The sequence below is a fragment of the Zosterops lateralis genome, assembly GCF_965231275.1.
Source record: "Zosterops lateralis genome assembly, chromosome: 29".
Taxonomy (NCBI): domain Eukaryota; kingdom Metazoa; phylum Chordata; class Aves; order Passeriformes; family Zosteropidae; genus Zosterops; species Zosterops lateralis.
Genome location: NC_139789.1, coordinates 4,164,442 through 4,190,954, shown reverse-complemented (window position 1 = coordinate 4,190,954; position 26,513 = coordinate 4,164,442). Strand labels below are relative to the sequence as shown.

Here is a 26,513-nt window from a genome sequence, read left to right as displayed (position 1 = left end):
TTAAAACCTCAGAAATTCCCACGGAAAAATAAGAAAATTCCCCAGGAATTCCGATTTTCCCTCTGCTTTTCCCACTCTTCTCCCTGGGCTGATCCTGCTGGGGAAAGAGGAATTCCCAGTGGGAATCTTTGGGAATTGTGGGGTTTTTTTGGGAATTTTTTTGCCTTTGGAAAAGCTGCAGAATTCCCAAGAATTTCCCCATTCCCGGCTGGAAAAGCCGCTGGGATTGGGAGTATTTAAAGCCGGAAATTCCCTCCTTTAATGAGGAATTAATTGGGAAAGATCCGATTATCGACACTCATTAATATTCAAATTTATTCAGGAATATTCAAATCAGGTAATGAATATTAAAATAGTCTCATGAATATTTAAATTAGGGGAATGTTCCCAACAAATAAATCTTGGAATTTTTTTTTTCTCCTTAAAGGCAGAATTTGGGATGGAAAAATCCCAATATTGAAGTGACTATCGATTAATGAATTATTAATTAATGATTAATTAATAAATAATTAATTATTAATTAATAATAGGTGGATTTGCTTGGAAAAATCCCAGGAGAAGTTGGGAATTCTGCTCCTGGATTTCCTCCTCTTCATTCCCCAAAAAATAAAATCCCAGCCCGGGAATTTCCATCATTTTGTCCCAAATTTTCCAACTGGGAATAATTTGGGAATGGAAAAGGGAATTTTTAAAGGAATTTTCGTGGCTTTGATCCCATTTTTCCCCCCCAAAATAAAAAATTCCATCCAAGGAATTCAATTCCAGGGATTTGATCCCAAATTTTTCCAGGAAATTTCCTGGATGATCTGGGAATAAACCTGGAAAATTTGGATAAATCCTGGTGGGAATTCCAGGAATTAAAAAGATCCCAGGACAGAAAATCCTGGGAATTTTAGGAATTTTTTAGGGAATTTAGGGAAAATTCAGGGAAATTTAGGGAATTTCAGGGAATTTTAGGAAATTTTACAGAATTTCAGGGAATTTTTAGGGGATTTCAGGGGAATTTAGGGAAATTTTATGGAATTTCAGGGAATTTTAGGGAAATTTTTGGGAATTTTGGGGAAATTTTAGGGAATTTTGGGGAATTTCAGGAAATTTTAGGGAATTTCAGGGGAATTTTTAGGGAATTTCAGAGAATTTCCAACCCAGGAACTCTGAGAAAATCAGGATAAATCCCAGTGGGAATCTCAGGAATTAAAGGAATCCCAGGACAGAAAATCCCAGGAATTCCCAGTCCAGGAACTTCAGGAAAATAAATCCCAGGATAAATCCCAGTGGGAATTTCAGGGAATTTAAAGGATCCCAGGACAGAAAATCTTGGGAATTTCAGGGAATTCCCAACTCGGGAATCACTCCCAGGAACTCTGAGAAAACGAGGATAAATCCCTGTGAGAATCCCGGGAATTAAAGGGATCCCAGGACAGAAAATCCCGGGAATTTGAGGGAATTTGAGGGAATTCCCAACTCGGGAATGACTCACTGGAACTCTGAGAAAACCGGGATAAATCCCAGTGGGAATTTCAGGGAATTTAAAGGATCCCAGGACAGAAAATCCTGGGATAAGGGAAGGGAATCCCAGGAATTTCAGGGAATTCCCAGGTCGGGAATCACTTCAGGAAAAGCAGGATAAATCCCAATGGCAATTTCAGGGAATTAAAAGGATCCCAGGACAGAAAATCCCGGGACAAGGAAAGGGAATCCCAGGAATTTCAGGGAATTCCCGTCCTGAACAACCTGGGAAACACTTTGGAAAAAAGCAGGATAAATCCCACTGGGAATCTTAGAAATTAAAAGGATCCCAGGAGGGAAAATCCCAGGAATTTCAGGGAATTCCCAGTCAGGGAATCACTTTGGGAACTCTGAGAAAACCAGGGTAAATCCCAGTGGGAATCCCGGGAATTAAAAGGATCCCAGGACAGAAAATCCCGGGAATTTCAGAGAATTCCCAGCTCAGGAATCACTTTAGAATAAAGCAGGAAAAATCCCAGTGGGAATCTCAGGAATTAGAGGGATCCCAGGACAGAAAACCCCGGGATAAGGAAAGGGAATCCCGAGAATTTCAGGGAATTCCCAGCCCAGGAATCACTTTGGTAAAAGCAGGAAAAATCCCAGTGGGAATCTCAGGAATTAAAGGGCTCTGAAGACAGAATATCCCAGGAATTTCAGGGAATTCCCAGGCCGAGAATCACTCCCAAGAACTCTGAGAAAACCGGGATAAATCCCAGTGGGAATTTCAGGGAATTAAAAGGATCCCAGGACAGAAAATCCCGGGCCAAGGAAAGGGAATCTCGGGAATTTCAGGGAATTCCCTTCCTGGGAATCACTTTGGGAAAATGGGGATAAATCCCGGTGGGAATCTCAGGAATTAAAGGGATCCCAGGAGGGCAAATCCCGGGAATTCCCAGTCCGGGAACTTCAGGAAAAGCAGCAAAAATCTTGGTGGGAATTAAAGGAATCCTAGGAATTTCAAGGAATTCCCAACTCAGGAATCACTCCCAGGAACTTTGGGAAAATCAGGATAAATCCCAATGGGAATTAAAAGGATCCCAGGACAGAAAATCCCAGGATGAGGAAAGGGAATTCCAGGAATTTCAGGAAATTCCCTACCCAGGAATCACTTTGAGAAAACCGGAATAAATCCCAGTGGGAATCCCGGGAATTAAAAGGATCCCAGGAGGGAAAATCCCAGGAATTTCAGGGAATTCCCAGATCGAGAATCACTCCCGGGAACTCTGAGAAAACCGGGATAAATCCCAGTGGGAATCCCGGGAATTAAAAGGATCCCAGGACAGAAAATCCCGGGAATTTCAGAGAATTCCCAGCTCAGGAATCACTTTGGTAAAAGCAGGAAAAATCCCAGTGGGAATCTCAGGAATTAAAGGGCTCTGAAGACAGAAAATCCCGGGAATTCCCAGTCAGGGAATCACTTTGGGAACTCTGAGAAGACCAGGATAAATCCCAGAGGGAATTTCAGGGAATTTCAGGGCTCCCAGGGCAGGGCCCCCGGGGCCCTCGGGGCTCTCGGGGCTCCCGGGGCCCGGGCCGGCAGTTCAGGGGTTAATCGGGGCCATTTTGTTCCCGGGGATTTGTCGGGAAATGGCCGCGCCCTTTAACCCCTGAACTGCCGGAGCGGGACTGACCACCGGAGTGCGGGGGGGGGGGGGGAATAATGATTAACATAAATAAATAAACAAACAAATAAATTATAATAATAGTAGTAGTAATAGTAATAATAATAATATTATCACCAAGAAACACCCCCACCCCAAATAAATAAATAAGTAAATAAATAAATAAATAAATCATCATTTGAAAAATTCACCACGAAAGACCCCACCCACCCCAGATAAGTAAATAAATAAACAAATAAATAATAATAATAGTAGTAATAGTAATAATAATAATGTTATCACCAAGAAACACCCCCACTCCAAATAAATAAATAAATAAATAAATTAATCATTTGAAAAATTCACCAAGAAAGACCCCACCCACCCCAGATAAGTAAATAAATAAACAAATAAATAATAATAGTAGTAGTAGTAGTAATAGTAATAATAATAATAATATTATCACCAAGAAACACCTCCACCCCAAATAAATAAATAAATAAATAAATATTATAAATAGTGATGATAAAATCATTTGAAAAACCCACCAAGAAAGACCCCAGATAAATAAATAATAAAATAATAATAACAGTAATAATAATAGTAATAATAATAATAATATCACCAAGAAACACCCCCACCCCAAATAAATAAATAAATAAATAAATAAATAAATCATTTGAAAAATTCACCAAGAAAGACCCCAGATAAATAAATAATAATAATAATAATAATAATATCACCAAGAAACACCCCCACCCCAAATAAATAAATAAATAAATGATAAATAATGATAATAAAATCGTTTGAAAAATTCACCAAGAAAGACCCCACCCACCCCAGATAAGTAAATAAATAAACAAATAAATTATAAATAATAATAATAATAATAAAATAATAATTTTAAAATTCACCAAGAAAGACCCCACCCACCCCAGATAAATAAATAAACAAATAAAATGTAAATAATAATTTAAATAATAATGAAAGGACCCACCCAGAAACACCCACTCCCCCAATAAATTAATAAATAAATAAATTTTAAAAACCCACCAAGAACTCCCCTCCAAAAAAAAAATTAATAACAATAATAAAAAATTTTTAAACTCCACCAAGACCCCCCCAAATAAATAAATAAATAATGAACGCACCCCAAACCCCCCCAAATAATGAATAAATAAATAAAATAAATAATAGTAATAAACCCACCAACGCCCTCCAAATAAAAAAAGCAAATAAATAAATAATTTTAAAAACACCAAGACCATTAAATAAATAATTAAATAAATAATGATAAATCAAAACCACCAAGACCCCCCAAATAAATAAATAAATAAATTTAAATAGCGCCAAGAACCCCAAATTAATAAATAAATAAATGAGCACCAAGAACCCCCCCCAAATAAACAAAAAATTAATAATAATAAACCCACCAACCCCCCATAAATAAATAAACAAATAAATAATAATAGTAAATTTTAAAGCACCAAGAACCCTCCCTAAATAAATAAATAAATAGATTATTAAATAATAATAATTAAAAAAACACCAAGAAGCCCCCCAAAATAAATAAATAATAACAATTTTTTAAAAAAATAAAAAAATCCCACCCAGAACCCCTCCAAATAAATAAATAAATAAATAAATATCATAAAAAATTTAAAAAACTACCAAAAACCTCTCCCAAATAAATAAATAATAAACCCACCAAAAACCCCAATAAATAAATAAATACACCAAGAACCCCCCCAAAAAATAAATTATAATAATAATAATATTTTTAAAAACCCAAGAACCCCCCAAATAAATGAATAAATAAATAATGATAATTTAAAAAACACCAAGAACCCCCCTCAAAAATAAATAAATAAATAAATAAATGATGATAGTTTAAAAAAGCCACCAAGAACCTCCCAAATAAATAAATAATGATAATAATAATTTTTAAAACCACCAAGAACCTTCCCCCCCCAAAAAAAAAAAATTAAAAGGACCAAACCCCCCCCAAAATAAATAAATAATGATACTAAACCCATCAAAACCCCAAATAAATAATTTTAAAAAGCCCACCAAGACCCCCAAGTAAATAAATAAATAATGATTAAAAGAACGCCAACCCCCCCCAAAAAATAAGTAAATAAATAATGATAATAAACCCATCAAGACCCCCATAAATAAATAGATAAATATATAAATAAATGCATTTAAAAACCACCATGAACCCCCCAAAATAAATAAATAAATAATTGTAATTAAGAAACCCACCAAGAACCCCCAATAAATAAATAAATAAATAAATAGATTTAAAACCCCACCAAAATAAGCCCCAAAAAAACCAGAAAAAAACCAAAACCACAAAAATTCCCTCCAAAAACCGAACCAACCAACCAAAAAAAAACCCAAAATAAAATAAAAAAAAATTAAAATCGTTTTCTCCATCCTTTTCCCATCCCCTTTTCCCTCTCATTTCCCATTTTTTTCCATCCCTTTTCCAGTTTTTTTCCCTCAGCTTTTCCAGCCCTTTTTTTTTAGGATTTTTCCCTCTCTTTTTCCTGTTTTTCCCCTCCCCTTTTCCAGTTCTTTTTTCCAGCCTCTTTTCAGATTTTTTCCATCCCCTTTTCCCAGATTTTTCCCTCCCTTTTTCCATTTTTTTCCAGCCCCTTTTCCAGTTTTTTTTCCCTATTTTTCCCCCTCCCTTTTCCAGCCCCTTTTTGGATTTTCCCCTCCCCTTTTCCAACCCTTTTTTTAGGGTTTTTCCCTCCCTTTTCATTTTTTTTCCCTAGGTTTTCTCCATCCTTTTTCCAGATTTTTTTCCAACCCCTTTTCCAAAGTTTTTCTCTCCCTTTTCCCTCCTTTTTCCAGTTTTTTTTTCCATCCCCTTTTCCATTTTGTTCCCTCCCCTTTTCCATTTTTTTCCTCTTTTTTCCCCTCCCTTTTCCAGCCCCTTTTTAGATTTTCCCTCCCCTTTTCCAGTTTTTGTCCCTCCCCTTTTCAAGAGATTTTTCCTCCCTTTTCCCTCTTTTTTCCATCCCCTTTCCCTCCCTTTTCCCTTTTTTTTTCCAGTCCCTTTTTCATTTTTTTTTTCCTTTTCCAACCCTTTTTTCCCAGGATTTTTTAACCCTTTGATGCCTCCCCTTTTTCCATGACTTTCCCCTTTCCCAGGACATTTCCCCCCCTTTTTTCCGGGATATTTTTCCTCCCTTTCTCAGGATAGTTTTCCCCCAGATTTTTCCTGCCATTCCCAATATTTTTAACCCTTTCCCAGGACAATTTTTTCCCCATTTCTGGCATATTTTTCGCCAGGATTTTTCCTGCCATTCCCAATATTTTTAACCCTTTAACCCAGGATTTTCCCCCCCTTTCCCAGGATATTTTTCCCACCATTCCCAGTATTTTTTCACCCTTTCTCAGGACGTTTTTAACCCTTTTTAAACCTTTTTTGTTGTTGTTGTTTTTACCCCCAGCCCCTCACCATGAGCAAGGGCTCATCAGTATTTTTAACCCTTTAACCCAGGATATTTTTCCCCCCTTTTCCCCTGATTTTTCCCACCATTCCAAATATTTTTAACCCTTTATTTTTCCTTTTTTTCCCCCCAGCCCCTCACCATGAGCGAGGAGCCGCATCCACAGCCAGAAAAATCCCAGGACATTCCCCCCTTTTCCCAGGATATTTTCCCAGGACATTTTCCTCCCTTTTCCAGGACATTTTTCCCCATTTCCTGGGATATTTTTCTCACCATTCCCAATTTTGTTAACCCTTTTCTGGGTTTCCTTCCCAACCCCTCACCATGAGCGAGGCCTCATCAATATTTTTCCCCCTTTTCCCCTGATTTTTCCCCCCATTCCCAGGATATTTTTTCCAATATTTTCCCCCATTTCCCAGCACATTTTTAACCCTTTTTTAACCTTTATTTTGTTGTTTTTCCCCAGCCCCTCACCATGAGTGAAGATTCATGTCACACCCACAGCCAGAAACGCCCCAGGACATTTCCCCCTTTTCCCAGGATCTTTTTCCTCCCCTTTTCCTTTTATTTTTCCCACCATTCCCAATATTTTTAACCCTTTCCCAGGATATTCTTCTTCCCCTTTCTCTCCATTCATTATATTTTTCCCCCTTTTCTCAGGACATTTTCCCTCTTTACCCAGAATATTTTTCTCCCTTTCCCAGGACATTTTGCCTCCTTTCCTGGGATATTTTTCCCACCATTCCCAATATTTTTCTCCCCTTTCCCAGGACATTTCCCCCCCTTTTCCCCTGATTTTTCCCCCTTTCCCAGCACATTTTTAACCCTTTTTTTGTGTTATTTTCTCTCCCCAGCCCCTCACCATGAACGAGGACTCATCAATATTTTTCCCCCTTTTCCCTTGATTTTCCCACCATTCCCGGGACATTTCTCCCCCCATTCCCAGGATATTTTTCCCAGTTTTTCCCCCATTCCCAGCCCATTTTTAACCCTTTTTTGTGTTATTTTTCCCCCCCAGCCCCTCACCATGAGCGAGGACTCATGTCACACCCACAGCCAGAAACCTCCCAGGACATTTCCCCCCTTTCCCAGGATATTTTTCCTCCCCTTTTCCTATTATTTTTCCCACCATTCCCAATATTTTTAACCCTTTCCCCAGGATATTCTTCCTCCCCTTTCTCTCCATTCATTATATTTTTCCCTCCTTTCCCAGGACATTTTCCCTCTTTACCCAGAATATTTTTCCCCCTTTCCCAGGACATTTCCCCCCCTTTTTCCCCTGATTTTTTCCACCACTCCCAATATTTTTAACCTGTTAACGCAGGATTTTTCCCCCTTTTTGCAGGATATTTTTCCCCCCTTTCCCCCTGATTTTTTCCATTTCCCAGGACATTTTTCCCCCTTTCCCAGCACATTTTTAACCCTTTTTTAACCCTTTTTTTGCTTTTTTTTTCCAGCCCCTCACCATGAGCGAGGAGCCATGCCGCACCCGCAGCCAGAAACCTCCCAGGACATTTCCCCCTTTTTCCAGGACATTTTTAACTCTTTTTTAACCCTTTATTTTGTGTTATTTTTCCCTGTGCAGCCCCTCACCATGAGCGAGGAGCCATGTCACACCCACAGCCAGAAACGTCCCAGGACATTTCCCCCCTTTTTCCCAGGATATTTTTTTCCCTTTATTTTTCCTGTTATTCCCAATATTTTTAACCCTTTCACAGGATATTTTTCCCCTCTTTTCCTCTGATTTTTCCCCCTTTCCTAGGACATTTTCCCTCTTTACCCAGAATATTTTTCCCACCATTCCCAATATCTTTTCCCCCATTCCCAGCACATTTTTAACCCCCTTTTTTTTTTTTTCCCCTCCCCAGCCTCTCACCATGAGCAAGGACGCATCAATATTTTTAACCCTTTTCCCTGATTTTTCCCACCATTCCCAGGACATTTCTCCCCCCATTCCCAGGACATTTTTCCCATTTCCTAAGACATTTTTCCCCCTTTCCCAGCACATTTTAACCCTTTTTTAACCCTTTATTTTGTGTTATTTTTCCCTGTGCAGCCCCTCACCATGAGCGAGGAGCCATGCCGCACCCGCAGCCAGAAACCTCCCAGGACATTTCCCCCTTTTTCCAGGACATTTTTAACTCTTTTTTAACCCTTTATTTTGTGTTATTTTTCCCCCCCAGCCCTTCACCATGAGCGAGGACTCATGTCACACCCACAGCCAGAAACGTCCCAGGACATTTCCCCCCTTTTTCCCAGGATATTTTTTTCCCTTTATTTTTCCTGTTATTCCCAATATTTTTAACCCTTTCACAGGATATTTTTCCCCTCTTTTCCTCTGATTTTTCCCCCTTTCCTAGGACATTTTCCCTCTTTACCCAGAATATTTTTCCCACCATTCCCAATATTTTTTCCCCCATTCCCAGCACATTTTTAACCCCCTTTTTTTTTTTTTTCCCTCCCCAGCCTCTCACCATGAGCAAGGACTCATCAATATTTTTAACCCTTTTCCCTGATTTTTCCCACCATTCCCAGGACATTTCTCCTCCCATTCCCAGGATATTTTTCCCCATTTCCCAAGACATTTTTCCCCCATTCCCAGCACATTTTAACCCTTTTTTAACCCTTTATTTTGTTTTTTCCCTGTGCAGCCCCTCACCATGAGCGAGGACTCATGTCACACCCACAGCCAGAAACATCCCAGGACATTTCCCCCTTTTTCCAGGACATTTTTAACTCTTTTTTAACCCTTTATTTTGTGTTATTTTTCCCTGTGCAGCCCCTCACCATGAGCGAGGACTCATCAATATTTTTAACCCTTTTCCCCAATTTCTCCCACCATTCCCAGGACATTTTTCCCATTTCCTAAGACATTTTTCCCCCATTCCCAGCACATTTTTAACCCTTTTTTAACCCTTTTTTTGCTTTTTTTTCCAGCCCCTCACCATGAGCGAGGAGCCATGTCACACCCACAGCCAGAAACGTCCCAGGACATTTCCCCCCTTTTCCAGGACATTTTTCTCCCCTTTTCCCTGGATTTTTTCTGCCATTCCCAATATTTTTAACCCTTTCCCAGGACATTTTCCCTCCCCTTTCCCTCCATTAATGATATTTTTCCCTCCTTTCCCAGGACTTTTTCCCACCATTCCCAGGACATTTTCCTCCCTTTCCCAGGACATTTTTCACCATTTCCTGGGATATTTTTCCTCCCCTTTTCCCTTTATTTTTCCCACCATTCCCAATATTTTTTCCTCCCTTCCCCAGGATTTTTCCTCCCTTTCCCAGGACATTTTTTCTCCCCTTTTCCCCTTATTTTTTCTACCACTCCCAATATTTTTTCCTCCCTTTCCCAAAGCATTTTTCCCCCATTCCCAGCACATTTTTAACCCTTTTTTAACCCTTTTTTTGCTTTTTTTTCCAGCCCCTCACCATGAGCGAGGAGCCATGCCGCACCCGCAGCCAGAAACGCGCCCTGGAAAGGGACTCTGAGCCCGACAATAAAAAACTCAGGATGGACAAAGGAATCGTGGGCTCGGATCCCCCCGATGAACCCGAGCTGAAAATCAAATCCCCCGAGGCAGGAGCAGGAGCAGGAGCAGGGACGGGGAAAATCCCGGGGATGCTCAAAGGGGGGGAGGTCAAAGCCACCATCAAGGTGGAGCTGCCGGCCGGGGACGGCGACGGCGACGGCGACGAGCCCGTGGACATGAGCACCTCCTCCAAAGGGTGAGGATTAATGGGGCTTGGATTTTGTGGAATTATGGGAATTTTTGGGGTTTTGGGAAGGGTTTGGATTGCAGGAAATTCTGGGAATTTTCACGGTTTGGGTTCCAGAGAATTCAATTAATTTGGGGTTTGGATCCTTTGGAATTCCAGAAATTTTTGGGCTTGGATCCCTTGGAATTCCGGGAGTTCTTGGGGTTTAGGGAAGGGTTTGGATCCTTTGAAGTTCTGGGAATTCTGAGGTTTGAATTTCAGGGAACTCCGTGAGTTTTTGGGGTCTGGGTTCCAGGGAATTCCAGAAATTTTGGGGCTTTGGATTCCTTGAAATCCAGGAATTTTGGGGTTTGAAAAGAGTTTGGATTCCATGGAATTCCAGGAATTTTTGGGGACTGGGTTCCTGGGAATTCTGGGAGTTCTTTGGGTTTGGATTTCAGGGAATTCTGGGGATTTTTGGAGGTTGGATGTCGTGGAATTCCAGGAGTTTTTGGGGTTTGGGAAGGATTTGGGTTCCTTAGAATTCTGGGAATTTTGGGATTTGGGTTCCTTGGAATTCCAGGAATTTTTGGGGGATTTGGATTCCAGGGAATTCTGGGAATTTTTGGGGTTTGGATCCCTTGGATTTCTGGGAGTTTTTGGGTTTGGGTTCCAGGGAATTCTGGGAGTTCTTGGGGTTTGGATTTCAGGGAATTCTGGGGATTTTTGGGGGTTGGATGTCGTGGAATTCCAGGAGTTTTTGGGGTTTGGGTTGCAGAGAATTTCATTAATTTTTGGGGTTTGGATTCCTTGGAATTCCAGGAATTCTTGGGGTTTGGATTTAGTGGAATTCTGGGAATTTTGGGGATTTGGGTTCCAGAGAATTCCGTGAATTTTTGGGCTTTGAACTCCATTAATTGTTGGTGTTTGGGTTCCTTGGAATTCCGGGAATTTTGGGGGTTTGGGAAGGGTTTGGATTCCAGGGAATTCCAGGAATTCTGGGAGTTCTTGGGGTTTGGATTTCTGGGAATTTTGGGGTTTGGATCCCTTGGAATTCCAGGAATTCTTGGGGGATTTTATTCCTTGAAATTCTGGGAATTCTTGGGATTTGGATTCCAGAAATTCTTGGAGTTTGGATTCCAGAGAATTCCATGAATTTTTGGGCTTTGAACTCCAGAGAATTCCATTAAATTTTGGGGTTTGGATTTCAGGGATTTTTGTTAATTTGGGGGATTTGGATGTCTTGGAATTCTGGGAATTTTGGGAGTTGGGTTCCAGGGAATTCCAGGAGTTTTTGGGGTTTGGATTCCTTGGAATTCCATGAATTCCTGGGGTTTGAAAAGGGATGGAAAAGAGCTGGAAAAGGGACTGGAGAAGGGCTGGAGAAACCCTGGAAAAGGACAGGAAAAGAGGCTGGAAAAGGAATAGAAAAGGGATGGAAAACAGCTGGAAAAAAGGGCAGGAAAAGGCTGGAAAATGGGTTGGGTAAGAGATGGAAAGGGGTTAAGAAAGTTGGAAAAAGGGCTGGAAAAAGGACTGGAAAAGAGCTGGAAAAGCCCTGGGAAATGGGTTGGAAAAGGGCTGAAAAAGAAATGGAGAAACCTGGGAAAAGGACAGGAAAAGGGGATGGAAAAGTCCTGAGAAAGGTTGGAAAAAGGGTCAAAAAAGAGCTGGAAAAGTGCTTGAAAATAGTTGGGAAAGGGGCTGGAGAAACCATGAAAAAGAGCTGGAAAATGGCTGGAAAAATCCTGGGATAAGGGTTGGAAAAGGGTTGAAAAAAGAGTTGAAAAATGGGCTGGTAAAAGGGCAGGGAAAAAGTTGGAAAAGAGTTGGGAAAGGGGCTGGAAAAGGGCAGGAAAAGAGCTGGAGAAGGGATGGAAAAGGTCTGGGATAAGGATTGGAAAAGGGCTGAAAAAGAGTTGAAAAATGGGCTGGGAAAAAAGCTGGAAAAGATCTGGAAAAAGGTTGGAAAAGGGGCTGGAAATGGAATGGAAAAGGAATGGAAAGGGGGCTGGAGAAACCCTGAAAAAGAGCTGGAAAAGGGGCTGGAAAAGGGCTGGAAAAGAGTTGGAAAAAGGGTTGGAAAGTCCTGGGAAAAGGGTTGGAAAAGAGTTAGGAAAGGGGCTGGAAATGGGATGGAAAAGGGCTGGAAAAAGGGCAGGAAAAGAGTTGGAAAAAGCCTGGGAAAGTCCTGGGAAAAGGATTGGAAAAGGGGCTGGGAAAACGGCAGGGAAAAAGTTGGAAAAAGGGCTGGAAAAGGAAAGGAAAAGAGATAGAAAAGGGGCTGGAAAAGTCCTGGAATAAGGGTTGGAAAAGGGCAGGAAAAGAGATGGAAATGGACTAGAAACGGGACGGAAAAGGGCAGGGAAGGAGGAGGAAAAGGGATGGAAAAGGGGCTGGAGAAACCCTGAAAAAGGGCTGGAAAAGGTTGGGAATTGTTCTCTTGGCCAGATCCCGGGATTTGCTGATTCCCGTTGTGTTTCCCCAGGGAGGCGCGGCGGGAGCGGGAGCGGCGCGTGCCGTCCCCGGACGTGATCGTGCTGTCGGACAACGAGCCCTCGAGCCCCCGAGTGAACGGCCTGAGCCGCCTCCCCCTGCCCGAGCCCGGCGCCGAGGCCCTGCTGGTGAGCACAGAGTGGGAAATAATGGGAATAAACCTGGGATTGTCCCAAATCCCCCTGCCCGAGCCCGGGGCCGAGGCCCTGCTGGTGAGCACAGAGTGGGAAATGTGGGAATAAACCTGGGATTGTCCCAAATCCAAATCCCCCTGCCTGAGCCCAGGGCCGAGGCCCTGCTGGTGAGCCCGAAAATGTGAAATACTGGGACTGGGGTGGGGAAAAATGGGATTGGGATGGGGAAAAACCCAGGATTGGGTCGGAAAAAACCCAGAATTTGCTGGGAATAAACCTGGGATTGTCCCAAATCCCCATCCCAGAGCCCAGGGATGAGACACTGCTGGTGAGCTCAGAATGGGAAACAGGGGATTGGGGTGGGAAATAATGGGAATTAACCCAGGATTGGGGTGGGGAAATTATGGGACTGGGTCAGGGAAAAATAATTTGGGATTGTCCCAAATCCCCATCCCCAAGCCCGGAGCTTAGGCACTGCTGGTGAGCTCAGAACGGGATTGGGGTGGGGAAAAATGGGAATAAACTTGGGATTGTCCCAAATCGAAATCCCCTGCCTGAGCCCGGGGCCAAGGCACTGCTGGTGAGCACAGCATGGAACTCGGGGCAGGGGGAAAAATGGGAAGAATTTCCTGGGAATTCTCACCCTGCTTCTCTTTTTTCCCTTTTCACTGTTTTTTTGGGATTCCCGGCGGAGCCCCGAGCAGAGGGAGAGGCTGATCAATCCCATTTTTCCCTGTTTTTGGTTAATTCTGTATTTTCTGTCTCCAGAGGAGTCCAGAGCAGAGGGAGAGGCTGATCAATCCCATTTTTCCATATTTTTCCCATCATTTTCCCATGTTTCTGTGTCCCCAGAGGAGCCCCAAGCAGAGGGAGAGGCTGATCAATCCCATTTTTCCCTGTTTTTGGTTAATTCTGTATTTTCTGTCTCCAGAGGAGTCCAGAGCAGAGGGAGAGGCTGATCAATCCCATTTTTCCCATTTTCCCATTATTTTTCCCTGTTTTTTCCCATCCCAGAGGAGCCCCAAGCAGAGGGAGAGGCTGATCAATCCCATTTTTCTGTATTTTCTGTATTTTCTGTGTTTTTTGCCCATTCCAGAGGAGCCCCGAGCAGAGGGAGAGGCTGATCAATCCCATTTTTCCCTGGTTTTGGTTAATTCCAGAGGAGCCCCGAGCAGAGGGAGAGGCTGATCAATCCCATTTTTCCCTGTTTTTTCCCATTCCAGAGGAGCCCCGAGCAGAGGGAGAGGCTGATCAATCCCATTTTTCCCTGTTTTTTCCCATTCCAGAGGAGCCCCGAGCAGAGGGAGAGGCTGATCAATCCCATTTTTCCCATTTTCCCATTATTTTTCCCTGTTTTTGGTTAATTCCAGAGGAGCCCCGAGCAGAGGGAGCGGCTGATCAATCCCGTTTTTCCCTGTTTTTTCCCATTCCAGAGGAGCCCCGAGCAGAGGGAGCGGCTGATCAATCCCATTTTTCCCTGGTTTTGGTTAATTCTGTGTATTTTTTCCCATTCCAGAGGAGCCCCGAGCAGAGGGAGCGGCTGATCAAGCAGCTGCAGGAGGAGCTCAGGCTGGAGGAGGCCAAGCTGGTGCTGCTCAAGAAGCTGCGGCAGAGCCAGAGCCAGAAGGAGACGCCGGCGGCCAAGGTGGGGATGGCGCCACTTTTCCTGCAAATTCACAATTTTCCAGGGAAATTCCCACTTTTCCAAGGAAATTCCCAATTTTCCTGGACATTCCAAAGCTTTTTCTAGAAATTACCATTTTTTTCCCCCAGGAAATTTCTCCAGAAATTCACACTTTGCCCAGGAAATTCCCATTTTTTTTCTGGAAATTCCCAATTTTCTTTCACTTTTCCCAGGAAATTCCCGCTTTTCTAGGAAATTCTGACTTTTCCTGGGAAATTCCCACTTTTTTTCCCCAAGGGAATTCACACTTTTCCAAAGACATTCCCACTTTTCCAGGAAATTCCTGCTTTTCCCAGGAAATTCCTGCTTTTCCTGGAAGTCCCCAACTTTTTTTCCCCAAGGAAACTCCTGCTTTTCCTGGAAATTCCCAAATTTTTTTCCCCAGGAAATTCCCACTTTTTTTCCCAGGAAATTCCTGCGCTTTTCCTGGAAATTCCCTTTATTTTCCCCCAGGAAATTCCCACTTTTCCTGGAAATACCCAATTTTTTTCCCCAAGGAAATTTCTGCTTTTCCCAGGAAATTCCCACTTTTTTTCTCAGGAAATTCCCATATTTTTTTTTACTTTTCCCAGGAAATTTCTGCGCTTTTCCTAGAAATTCCCAGTTTTATTTTCACTTTTTTCCCAGGAAATTCCCAAATTTTTTCCCTTTCCTCAGGAAATTCCCATTTTTCCTGGAAATTCCCAATTTTTTTTCACTTTGCCCAGGAAATTCTCATTTTTTTCCCAGGAAATTTTCACTTTTCCTGGAAATTCCCAATTTTCCTGGAGATTCCAAAGCTTTTTCTGGAAATTCCCTTTTTTTTCCCAGGAAATTCCCACTTTTCTAATTAAAGTCCTACTTTTCCAAAGACATTCCCACTTTTCCCTGGAAATTTCCAATTTTTTTTTTCCCAGGAAATTCCTGTGATTTTCCAAGGAAATTCCAACACTTTTCCTGGAAATTCCCAACTTTCCTGGAGATTCCAAAGCTTTTTCCCAGAAATTCCTTTTTTTTTTTTTTTTTTTTTTTTTTTTTTCACTTTTCTCAGGAAATTCCCACTTTCCCAGGAAATTCCTGCACTTTTCCTGGAAATTCCCCTTTTTTTCCCCCAGGAAATTCCCACTTTGCCTGGAAATTCCAAAGCTTTTCCCAGAAATTCCCAATTTTCCTGGAAATTCCCAATATTATTTTTTTTTTTTCATTAAAAAAAAAACTCCCAGAAAACTCCCAATTTTCCAAGGAAATTCCCACTTTTTTCCTGGAAATTCCCAAATTTTTTTCCCCAGGAAATTCCCAAATTTTTTCCCAGGAAATTCCCAATTCTTTTTCCTTTTCCCAAGAAATTCCCAATTTTTTTTCCCAGGAAATTCCCTGAGTTTTTTTTTCACTTTTCCCAGGAAATTCCCACTTTTTTTCCCCACAAAATTCCAGTTTTTCCCAAAAATTCCAAAGCTTTTCCTGGGATTTTTAACTCCCTGGTGTGTCCCTTTTTTCCAGGATTTTTTATTCCCTTTCCCCAGGATTTTTAACACTCTTTGCTCTTCCCCTTTCCTGGGATTTTCCCAGGATTTCCCTGGAATTCTCAGAGCTCCAGGATTAAACCCAAACCATCCCTGAATTCTGCTGGGAAGGGAATTGCAGAAATTCCAGGAATTCCAGGGAAATTTCTCCCAAATTTCTGAACATCCCAAAGATTTTCCTTTTAATTCCCAAATTCCAAAAAAAAATTCCCACAAATTCCCGAGGATTTTCTCTCTTAATTCCCAAATTCCCCAAAATTTTCTCACAAATTCTCGAGGATTTTCCTGTTCATTCCCAAAATTCCCAAGAATTTTCCCACAAATTCCCAGCTGGGAATTTCTCCTGAATTTCTTCACATCCCAAAGATTTTCCCCCACATTTTTTTTTCTGCTGGAATTTTGGGAATGCTGAGGTCCCAAATTCCCAAGGATTTTCCTGTGAATTCCCAAGAATTTTCCCTCAAATTCCCAAGAATTTTCCTGTCAATCCCCCAAATTTTCTCCCTCTATTTCCCACCCCCTTCCCTGCCCAGCCTGGGTGGAGCAGGATCCCATCCCAAGGATTTCCCTTTGGCTTTTCCTGGATTTTCCAGCCCCATTCCTGCTCTAGTCCCACTTTTCCAGCCCAATTCCTACTCTGTTCTTGGATTTTCCCCCTTTTTCCTGCTCTATTCCCCTTTTCCAGCCTTTTTCCCTCTGTTCCTTCTGGACTTTTTTCCTTTTCCAGCCCCTTTCTCTGCTCTATTCCCAGATGTTCCCCCTTTCCCTGCTCAACTCCTGGATTTCCCTGCTCTATTCCCATTTTCCAGCCTTTTTCCCCCTCTGTTCCTTTGGGCTCTTTTCCTTTCCCTGTTGGATTTCCCTGGATTCCTGGATTTCCCAGCTCTATTCCCAGATTTCCCTGGGCTCTATTCCCATTTCCAGCCTTTTCTCCCCCTGTTCCTTTGGGCTCTTTTCCTTTTCCAGCCCCATTCCCAGATTTCCCAGCTCTATTCCCAGTTTTCGAGCCCCATTCCCTGCCCTATTCCCACTTTTCCACCCCTTTCCCACCTCTATTCCCATTTCCCCTTTTCTCTCCCCTACTCCTCGGCCTCTCTTCCAGCCCCATTTCCCTGGGCTTTTTTTCCCAGATTTCCCTGGGCTCTATTCCCAGATATTTCCCACCTCTATTCCCATTCTCCCCTATTCCCGGCCTCTCTTTCAGCCCCTTTCCTGCGCTCTATTCCTGTATTTCCCATCTCTATTCCCATTTCCCATCCCTTCTCTCTCTCCCTATTCCCGGCCTCTCATCCAGCCCCATTCCCAGCTCTATTCCCAGATTTCCCTGGGCTCTATTCCCAGATTTCCCAGCTCTATTCCCATTTTCCATCCTGTTTCTCTCCCCCTGTTCCCTGGGCTCTCTTCCCCCTTTTCCAGCCTTTTCTCCCCCTCTTCCTTTGGGCTCTATTCCCAGATTTCCCTGCTCTACTCCCAGATATTTCCCAGCTCTATCCCCATTTCCCACCCCTTCTCTCTCTCCTACTCCCGGCCTCTCTTCCAGCCCCATTCCCTGGGCTCTATTCCCAGATTTCCCTGGGCTCTGTTCCCAGATTTCCCAGCTCTAGTCCCCTTTTCCAGCCTTTTCCGAGCTCTATTTCCCTTTTCCATCCTGTTTCTCTCCCCTGTTCCTTTGGGCTCTACTGCAGTCGCATTCCAGCTCTATTCCCATTTTCCCTGCTCTATTCCCAGATTTCCCAGCTCTATTCTCCCTGTCCCTGGGCTCTATTTCCGGATTTCCCAGCTCTATTCCCACTTTTCCAACCCCAGTCCCTGCCCTATTCCCACTTTTCCAGCCCCTTTCCCAGCTCTATTCCCAGATTTCCCCCCTTCTCTCTCTCCCTACTCCTGGCCTCTCTTCCAGCCCCATTCCCAGCTCTATTCCCGTATTTCCCAGCTCTATCCCCATTTTCCCTGGGCTCTATTCCCATTTTCCCTGGGCTCTATTCCCATTTTCCCCCTTCTCTCTCTCTCTCCTACTCCCGGCCTCTCTTCCAGCCCCATTCCCAGCTCTATTCCCATTTTCCCTGGGCTCTATTCCCAGATTTCCCCCTTCTCTCTCCCCTATTCCCGGCCTCTCATCCAGCCCCATTCCTGCTCTATTCCCAGATATTTCCGTGGGCTCTATTCCCATTTTCCCCCCTTCTCTCTCTCCTATTCCCGGCCTCTCTTCCAGCCCCATTCCTGCTCTAGTCCCAGATTTCCCTGGGCTCTATCCCCATTTTCCCCAGGCTCTATTCCCATTTTCCCCCCTTCTCTCTCTCCTATTCCCGGCCTCTCTTCCAGCCCCATTTCCTGTTCTATTTCCATTTTCCCTGGGCTCTATTCCCAGATTTCCCATCTCTATCCCCATTTCCCACCCCTTCTCTCTCTCCTACTCACGGCCTCTCTTCCAGCCCCATTCCCCGGGCTCTATCCCCATTTTCCCTGGGCTCTATCCCCATTCCCTGGGCTCTATTCCCATTTTCCCCCTTCTCTCTCTCTCCTGTTCCCGGCCTCTCTTCCAGCCCCGTTTCCTGTTCTATTCCCAGATATTTTCCCTGGGCTCTATTCCCATTTTCCCTGGGCTCTATTCCCATTTTCCCCCTCTCTCTCTCTCTCCTGTTCCCGGCCTCTCTTCCAGTCCCATTTCCCATCTCTATTCCCAGATATTTCCCAGCTCTATCCCCATTTTCCCCATCCCTTTTCTCTCTCTCCTGTTCCCGGCCTCTCTTACAGCCCCATTCCCGGCTCTATCCCCATTTTCCCTGGGCTCTATCCCCATTTTCCCTGGGCTCTATCCCCATTTTCCCTGGGCTCTATTCCCATTTTTCCCCCTCTCTCTCTCTCCCCTATTCCCGGCCTCTCTTCCAGCCCCATTCCTGCTCTAGTCCCAGATTTCCTGCTCTATCCCCATTTTCCCCCTTTCTCTCTCTCCTATTCCCAGCCTCTCTTCCAGCCCCGTTTCCTGTTCTATTTCCATTTTCCCTGGGCTCTATCCCCATTCCCTGGGCTCTATTCCCATTTTCCCCCTCTCTCTCTCTCTCCTGTTCCCGGCCTCTCTTCCAGCCCCTTTCCTGTTCTATTCCCAGATATTTTCCCTGGGCTCTATCCCCATTTTCCCCCTTCTCTCTCTCTCTCTCCTACTTCCGGCCTCTCTTCCAGCCCCATTCCCAGCTCTATTCCCAGATATTTTCCCTGGGCTCTATTCCCATTTCCCCCTCTCTCTCTCTCCTGTTCCCGGCCTCTCTTCCAGCCCCATTCCCTGGGCTCTATCCCCATTTTCCCTGGGCTCTATTCCCATTTTCCCCTTCTCTCTCTCTCTCCTGTTCCCGGCCTCTCTTCCAGCTCTCCTCGGGCCCCCCCGGAGGTGCCGCGGCCACTCCCCCGCCCTTGGTCCGGGGCCCTCAGGCTGTTCCTGCAGGGAAACCTCCTCTCCAGGTCAGTGGGGAGAGGGGGAAAAGATGGGAAAAAATCCTGGAAAAAGATGGGAAATGGCAGGGAAAAAATCCTGGAAAAATTCAGGAAAAAATCCTGGAAAAATCTGGGAAAATTCAGGAAAAATTCCTGGACAAATATGGGAAATGTCAGGGAAATTTTTTTGAAAAATTTGGGAAAAATTCAGGGAAAAATCCCTAGGAAAATAGGGGAAATGTCAGGGAAAAATCCCAGGAAAAATTCAGGGAAAAATCCCTGGGAAAATAGGGGAAATGTCCGGGAAAGTTCTGGAAAAATTTAGGGAAAATTCCCTGGGAAAATAGGGGAAATGTTAGGAAAAATTTCTGAGAAAAATTCAGGGAAAATTCAGGGAAATCCCTGGAAAAATTTAGGGAAAGTGCCCTGGGAAAATAGGGGAAATGGCAGGGAAAAAATCCTGGAAAAATATGAGAAATTCCAGGAAAGAATCCTGGAAGAAAAGAGGAAATGTCAGGGAAAGTTCTGGGGAAAAATCCTGGAAAAGTCCCGGGGAAATGTCAGGGAAAAATCCCAGGAAAAAATCCTGGAAAAATCTCTGGGAAAATATGGGAAATGTCAGGGAAAATCCCAGGAAAATCCTGGAAAAATCCAGAAAAATTTCTAGGAAAAATTCTGGGAAATCACTGGAAAAATTCCAGGAAAAATCCCAAGAAAAATCCCTGGAAAAATCTGAGAAATTCCAGGAAAATTTTCTGGAAAAATTCAGGGGAAAATACCTGGAAAAATCCCTGGAAAAAATTAGTGAGAAAAATCTGGGAAATGCCAGGAAAAATTCCAGGAAAAATCTGGGGAAAATTCAGGGAAATCCCTGGAAAAAAATCCTGGGAAAAATATGGGAAATGTCAGGGAAAGTTCTGGGAAAAAATCCTGGAAAAATCCCTGGAAAAATCCCGGAAAAATTCTGGGAAATTCCTGGAAAAATTCCAAGAAAAATCCCTGGAAAAATTCTGGGAAATGCCAGGAAAAACTCGGGAGAAATCCATGGAACTTTCCTGGAACTTGGGAAAAAAAAAACCTTCAGGGACTCTCAGAGTTTATCCCAAAAAATCTGATTTATCCCAATAATTCCTCTGGAATTTTGGGGTGAATTAAACAGGAATTCCAGAGGGATTCTGATCAGAATTCCCAAAATCCCAAATTCCGAGGGAAAAATCGGAAATTCCAGAAGTTGAGAAGGAGGAAAAGGGAAAATTCCAGGATTGGGATGCAGAGAAATCTTTGGAATATGTAGAAAATTTGGAATTTTGGAATGAATTAAACAGGAATTCCAGAGGGAGGAGTTGAGGGAATGGGATCAAAATTCCCAAAATCCCAAATCTGGAAATTCCAGAGGTTGGGAAGGAGGAAAAGGATAAAATTCCAGGATTGGGATGCAGAGAAATTTTGGAATTTTGGGAATATCCAGCCCTGGCAGCAGCTTTTCCAAACTCTTTTCTCCTCATTCCTCTCCCTCTTCTCCAGGATTTTTCCAGAATTTTTTCTTCCCTTTTCCCTTTTTTTTTCACCTCATTTTCCTTTCCCTTTTCCAGGATTTTTCCCAAGATTTTTCTTCCCTTTTCCTTTTATTTTCTGCTTTTCTTTTCCCTCCACAATTCCCAACATTTCCATTCCTCATTCCAAACACTTTTTTTCCCCATTTTTTCCCCATTTCTTCTCCTTTTTTTCCCATTTTCCCCATTTTTTCCCATTTCCCCCCCATTTTTTCCCATTTTCCCCCATTTTTTCCCCATTTTTCCTGCCTTCCTTTCCCTCTTCCATGATTTTTCTGGAATTTTTTCTTCCCTCTTCCTTTTTTTTCCTGCTTTTTCTTTCCCTCCCCGAACCTCAACACTTCCATTCCCCATTCTCACAATTCCCAACATTTTTTTCTCCCATTTCCAGGTTTCCCGACACTTTTTTTCCCCATTTTCCCCATTTCTTCTCCTTTTTTTCCCATTTTCCCCATTTTTTCCCATTTTCCCCCCATTTTTTTTCCATTTTTTCCCATTTTCCCCCATTTTTTCCCCATTTTTCCTGCCTTCCTTTCCCTCTTCCATGATTTTTCTGGAAATTTTTCTTCCCTCTTTCTTTTTTTTCCTGCTTTTTCTTTCCCTCCACGAATCCCAACACTTCCATTCCCCATTCTCACAATTCCCAACGATTTTTCTCCCATTTCCAGGTTTCCCAACACTTTTTTCCCCCATTTTTCCCTTCCTTCCTTTCCCTCTTCCATGATTTTTCTAGAAGTTTTTCTTCCCTCCTCCATTCCCACCACATTTTTCCCCATTTTCCCCCATCCCCACCATTCCCACCCCCTTTATCCCATTTTTCTCCCATTCCCAACCCCCTTTTCCCATTTTTCTTCAATTCCCACATTTTCCCCATTTTTCCTCCATCCTCACCTTATTTTTCCCCATTTTCTGCCACTTCCATCACCTTTATTCCCCATTTTCCCCCATCCCCACCACTCCTACCACTTTTATTCCCATTTTCCCCATCCTCATCTCATTTTTCCCCATTTTCTGCCACTCCCATCACCTTTATTCCCATTTTCCCCCATCCCCACCACTCCCACCCCCTTTATTCCCATTTTTCTCCCATTCCCAACCCCTTTTCCCCCATTTTTCTCTCATTCCCACCTCATTTTCCCCATTTTTCTCTCATTCCCACCACCTTTATCCCCATTTTTCTCCCATCCCACCCCCTTTATCCTCATTTTCCCCCATCCCCACCACTCCCACTGCTTTTATTCCCATTTTTCTCCCATCCCCTTTTCCCATTTTTCTCCCATTCCCACCACTTTTATCCCCATTTTTCCCATTTTCCCCCCATTCCACCCCCTTTATCCCCATTTTCCCCATCCCCACCACTCCCACCACTTTTATTCCCATTTTCTCCCATTCCCAACCCCTTTTCCCCCATTTTTCTCATTCCCAACACACTTCTCCCAATTTCCCCCACTCCCACTATTCCCAACCCCTTTATTCCCATTTTTATCCCATTCCCACCACATTTTTCTCCATTTTCCGTCACTCTAAACCGTTTATTCCCATTTTCCCCCCATCCCACCCCCTTTTTTCCCATTTTTCTTCCACTCCCATCACCTTTATCCCCATTTTCCCTTTTTCCCCCATTCCCACCACTTTTATTCCCATTTTTCTCCCATTCCCAACCCCTTTTCCCCATTTTTCTCTCATTCCCACCTCATTTTCCCCATTTTTCTCCCATCCCACCCCCTTTATCCTCATTTTCCCCCATCCCCACCACTCCCACTGCTTTTATTCCCATTTTTCTCCCATCCCACCCTCTTTTCCCCATTTTTCTCCCATTCCCACCACTTTTATCCCCATTTCCCCCCTTTTTCCCCCATCCCACTCCCTTTATTCCCATTTTTCCCTTCTCCTCATCTCATTTTTCCCCATTTTCTCCCATTCCCATCCCCTTTATCCCCATTTCCCCCTATTCCCAGCACTTTTATCCCCATTTTTCCACCATTTCCACCACATTTTCCCCATTTTTCCACCATCCCATCACTCCCCCATCCCCAAACCCCCAGCTGAGTGTTTTTCCCTGTTTTCCAGCCCTCCTCCAGCCGCATTCCAGGCTCTGGAATTCCTCCTCCTCTGCTCAGGGGAGGCCAAACAGCCTCATCCAAACTGGGATCTCAGCAGAGCCCCCAGATTGTGATGCCCCCCTTGGTCAGAGGGGCCCAGGTGAGTTTTTTCCACTTTTTTTTATTCCCATTCCATTAAAAAAATGGATTTCTACCTTTATTTGATTCTAAAATTCAAGGGTTTTTTTGTGTGGCTCCCGAAAAAAATGAAATTTTGGGGATTTTTTGGTGTTTTTTTGGGTTTTTTTGAGGTAATGGGAGGAAATTCCTGCTTTTTTCCATGTTTTTTTTCCTGGAATTAGCCTTTGTATCCCATTAATTTCCTTTGTGCCTTGTTGATTCCCACTTTTCCATGGATTCCAAACCTCCTTTTCCATGTTTTCCCAGCAAATCCAGTCAGGAATTTGGGAATTTGGGGCTGGAATGTTCCAAGCACCTCTTGTCCCATTGTTTTGGAGGGAAAGGGGAAAACATCCCTGGGGTTCTTTGACTTTGTGCTTTTTTGATTCCAACTTTTCCATGGATTCCCAATCCCCTTTTCCATGGATTCCCAGCAAATCCAGTCAGAAAGTTGGGAATGCTCAGAGCATTTCTTGTCCCGTGGTTTTGGAGGGAAAGGGAAAAACATTCCTGGGTTTGTTTTTCATCCTGCCTTGTTGATTCCTCCTTTTCCATGGATTCCCAGTCAGCTTTTCCATAGACTCCCACCCTCCTTTTCCATGGATTCCCACCAAATCCATTCAAAAATTTGGGAATTCAGGGCTGGAATGTGGTGGCCTCTGGGTCTTATGTCTGTGATTTTGAAAAGGGAAAAACATTCCTGGGTTTCTTTGACTTTGTGCTTTGTCGATTCCCATTTTTCCATGGACTCCCAATCCCCTTTTCCATGGATTCCCAATCCCTTTTCCATGGACTCCCAATCCCTTTTCCATGGATTCCCAATCCCTTTTCCATGGACTCCCAATCCCTTTTCCATGGATTCCCAATCCCTTTTCCATGGACTCCCAATCCCTTTTCCATGGACTCCCAATCCCTTTTCCATGGATTCCCAATCCCCTTTTCCATGGCTTCCCAATCCCTTTTCCATGGATTCCCAATCCCTTTTCCCACGTTTTCCCGCAGCAAATCCACACGATCCGGCAGCACTCGAGCACGGGCCCCCCTCCCCTGCTGCTGGCCCCGCGCGCCTCCGTGCCCTCGGTGCAGATCCAGGGCCAGAGGATCATCCAGCAGGGCCTGATCCGCGTGGCCAACGTGCCCAACGCCAGCCTGCTCGTCAACATCCCGCAGGTGGGACACCACTCACAAGATTTTCTGGGATTTTCTGGGGTTTTCTGGGATTTTCTGGTGTTTTTTCCATTGGGAATGGGGTGGGAATGTCCCAATGTCAACATCCCGCAGGTGGGACACATTCCTGGGGGTTTATGGGGTTTTCCCATTGGGAATGGGGTGGGAATGTCCCAATGTCAACATTCTGCAGGTGGGACGGGAATTCCTGAGAATTCCCAGGGTTTTCTGGGGGTTTTTCCCATTGGGAATGGGGTGGGAATGCCCAATGCCAGCCCAACGTTGGCTTGCTTGCCAACATCTCACAGATGAGAGACAATTCCTGGTGTTTTCTGGGGTTTCCTGGGGTTTTCTTGGGTTTTCTGGGGTTTCCTGGGGTTTTCTGGGGTTTTCCCATTGGGAATGGAGTGGGAAGGATGAGAATCCCCAATACCAGCCTGCTGGTCAACATCCCGCAGGTAGGAGGGGATTCCTGGGGTTTCCTGGGATTTTTTGGGATTTTCCCATTGGGAATGGGGTGGGAGGGGTGGGAATTCCCAGTGTCAACATCCCACAGATGGGAATTCCTGGTCATTCTGAGTCCCTGAAGGGCTCATCGGTGCTCTCGGGCCAGGCTGGTGCCATCCCCACTGGTGCCATATCCTGGGTGGCACTGAGGAGTTCCCTGACTCCCAGAGATCCCACATGGATCCCATTCCCATCTCTCTGGGCATCCCCCACATCCCTGAAGGGCTCAGCGGTGTCCTCAGGCCAGGCTGGCAGTGTCCCCTCGGGTGGCACTGGGGACTCCTCTGACCCCATCCATCCCTGTGTTTCTCCAGGCATCCCCCACATCCCTGAAGGGCTCGGCAGTGTCCTCAGGCCAGGCTGGCAGTGTCCCCTCGGGTGGCACTGGGGACTCCTCTGACCCCATTCCTCTCCCCACAGGCGTCCCCCACGTCCCTGAAGGGCTCAGGGTGACACCAGGGAGTTCCCTGACTCCCACTGATCCCATATGGAACCCCCTGATCCCGTTCTATTGAATCTCTCATGGAATCCATCCCTGTCTCTCTCCAGGCGTCCCCCACGTCCCTGAAGGGCTCAGCAATGCCCTCGGGCCAGGCTGGCAGTGTCCCCTCGGGTGGCACTGGGGACTCCCCTGATCCCATCCATCCCTGTCTCTCTCCAGGCATCCCCCACGTCCCTGAAGGGCTCGGCGGTGTCCTCGGGCCAGGCTGGCAGTGTCCCCTCGGGTGGCACATCCCTGGGTGGCACTGGGGACTCCTCTGACCCCATTCCTCTCCCCACAGGCGTCCCCCACGTCCCTGAAGGGCTCGGCGGTGTCCTCGGGCCAGGCTGGCAGTGTCCCCTCGGGCGGCTCGGCCCTGGGTGGCTCTGGAGAAGCCCCTGGCAGCCGGCAGGCCGCGGCCAAGCTGGCGCTGAGGAAGCAGCTGGAGAAGACTCTGCTGGAGATCCCCCCGCCCAAACCGCCCGCCCCGGAGATGAACTTCCTGCCCAGCGCCGCCAACAACGAGTTCATTTACCTGGTGGGGCTGGAGGAGGTGGTGCAGAACCTGCTCGAGACTCAAGGTGAGACCAGGGAATGGTAAATCTGGGGTTTAAACCTGGCTGGGAGAGTTTAAATCTGGCTGGGGTGGTTTAAACCTGACTGGGATGGTTTAAACCTGGCTGGGAGGGTTTAAACCTGACTGGAATCATTGAAACCTCAAAGAAATGCAGGATTTAAACCTGACTGGGGTTGTTTAAACCTGACTGGGGTTGTTTAAACCTGACTGGGGTTGTTTAAACCTGACTGGGATTGTTTAAATCTGACTGGGGTTGTTTAAACCTGACTGGGATGGTTTAAACCTGACTGGGAGGGTTTAAACCTGACTGGGATGGTTTAAACCTGACTGGGAGGGTTTAAACCTGACTGGGAGGGTTTAAACCTGACTGGGATGGTTTAAACCTGACTGGGATGGTTTAAACCTGGCTGGGATGGTTTAAACCTGGCTGGGATGGTTTAAACCTGACTGGGAGGGTTTAAACCTGACTGGGGTTGTTTAAACCTGGCTGG

At 44.6% G+C, this 26,513-nt stretch overlaps 1 protein-coding gene across 2 annotated transcripts in view; it reads left to right on the top strand.

Moving 5' to 3' along the window:
• GATAD2A (GATA zinc finger domain containing 2A) overlaps positions 1-26,513 on the top strand; it is a 58,322-nt gene that overhangs the window by 20,376 nt on the left and 11,433 nt on the right. Inside the window, exons 3-8 of one of the 2 annotated variants that reach the window (XM_083879852.1) lie at positions 9,996-10,300; positions 12,759-12,894; positions 14,417-14,545; positions 23,139-23,270; positions 24,293-24,460; positions 25,626-26,026. In XM_083879852.1, the coding sequence (XP_083735978.1) occupies positions 10,005-10,300; positions 12,759-12,894; positions 14,417-14,545; positions 23,139-23,270; positions 24,293-24,460; positions 25,626-26,026 (1,262 nt within the window). In that variant the 5' untranslated portion in view covers positions 9,996-10,004. The remainder of the gene's footprint in view (positions 1-9,995; positions 10,301-12,758; positions 12,895-14,416; positions 14,546-23,138; positions 23,271-24,292; positions 24,461-25,625; positions 26,027-26,513) is intronic. The other variant, XM_083879853.1, reaches the window with a different exon arrangement.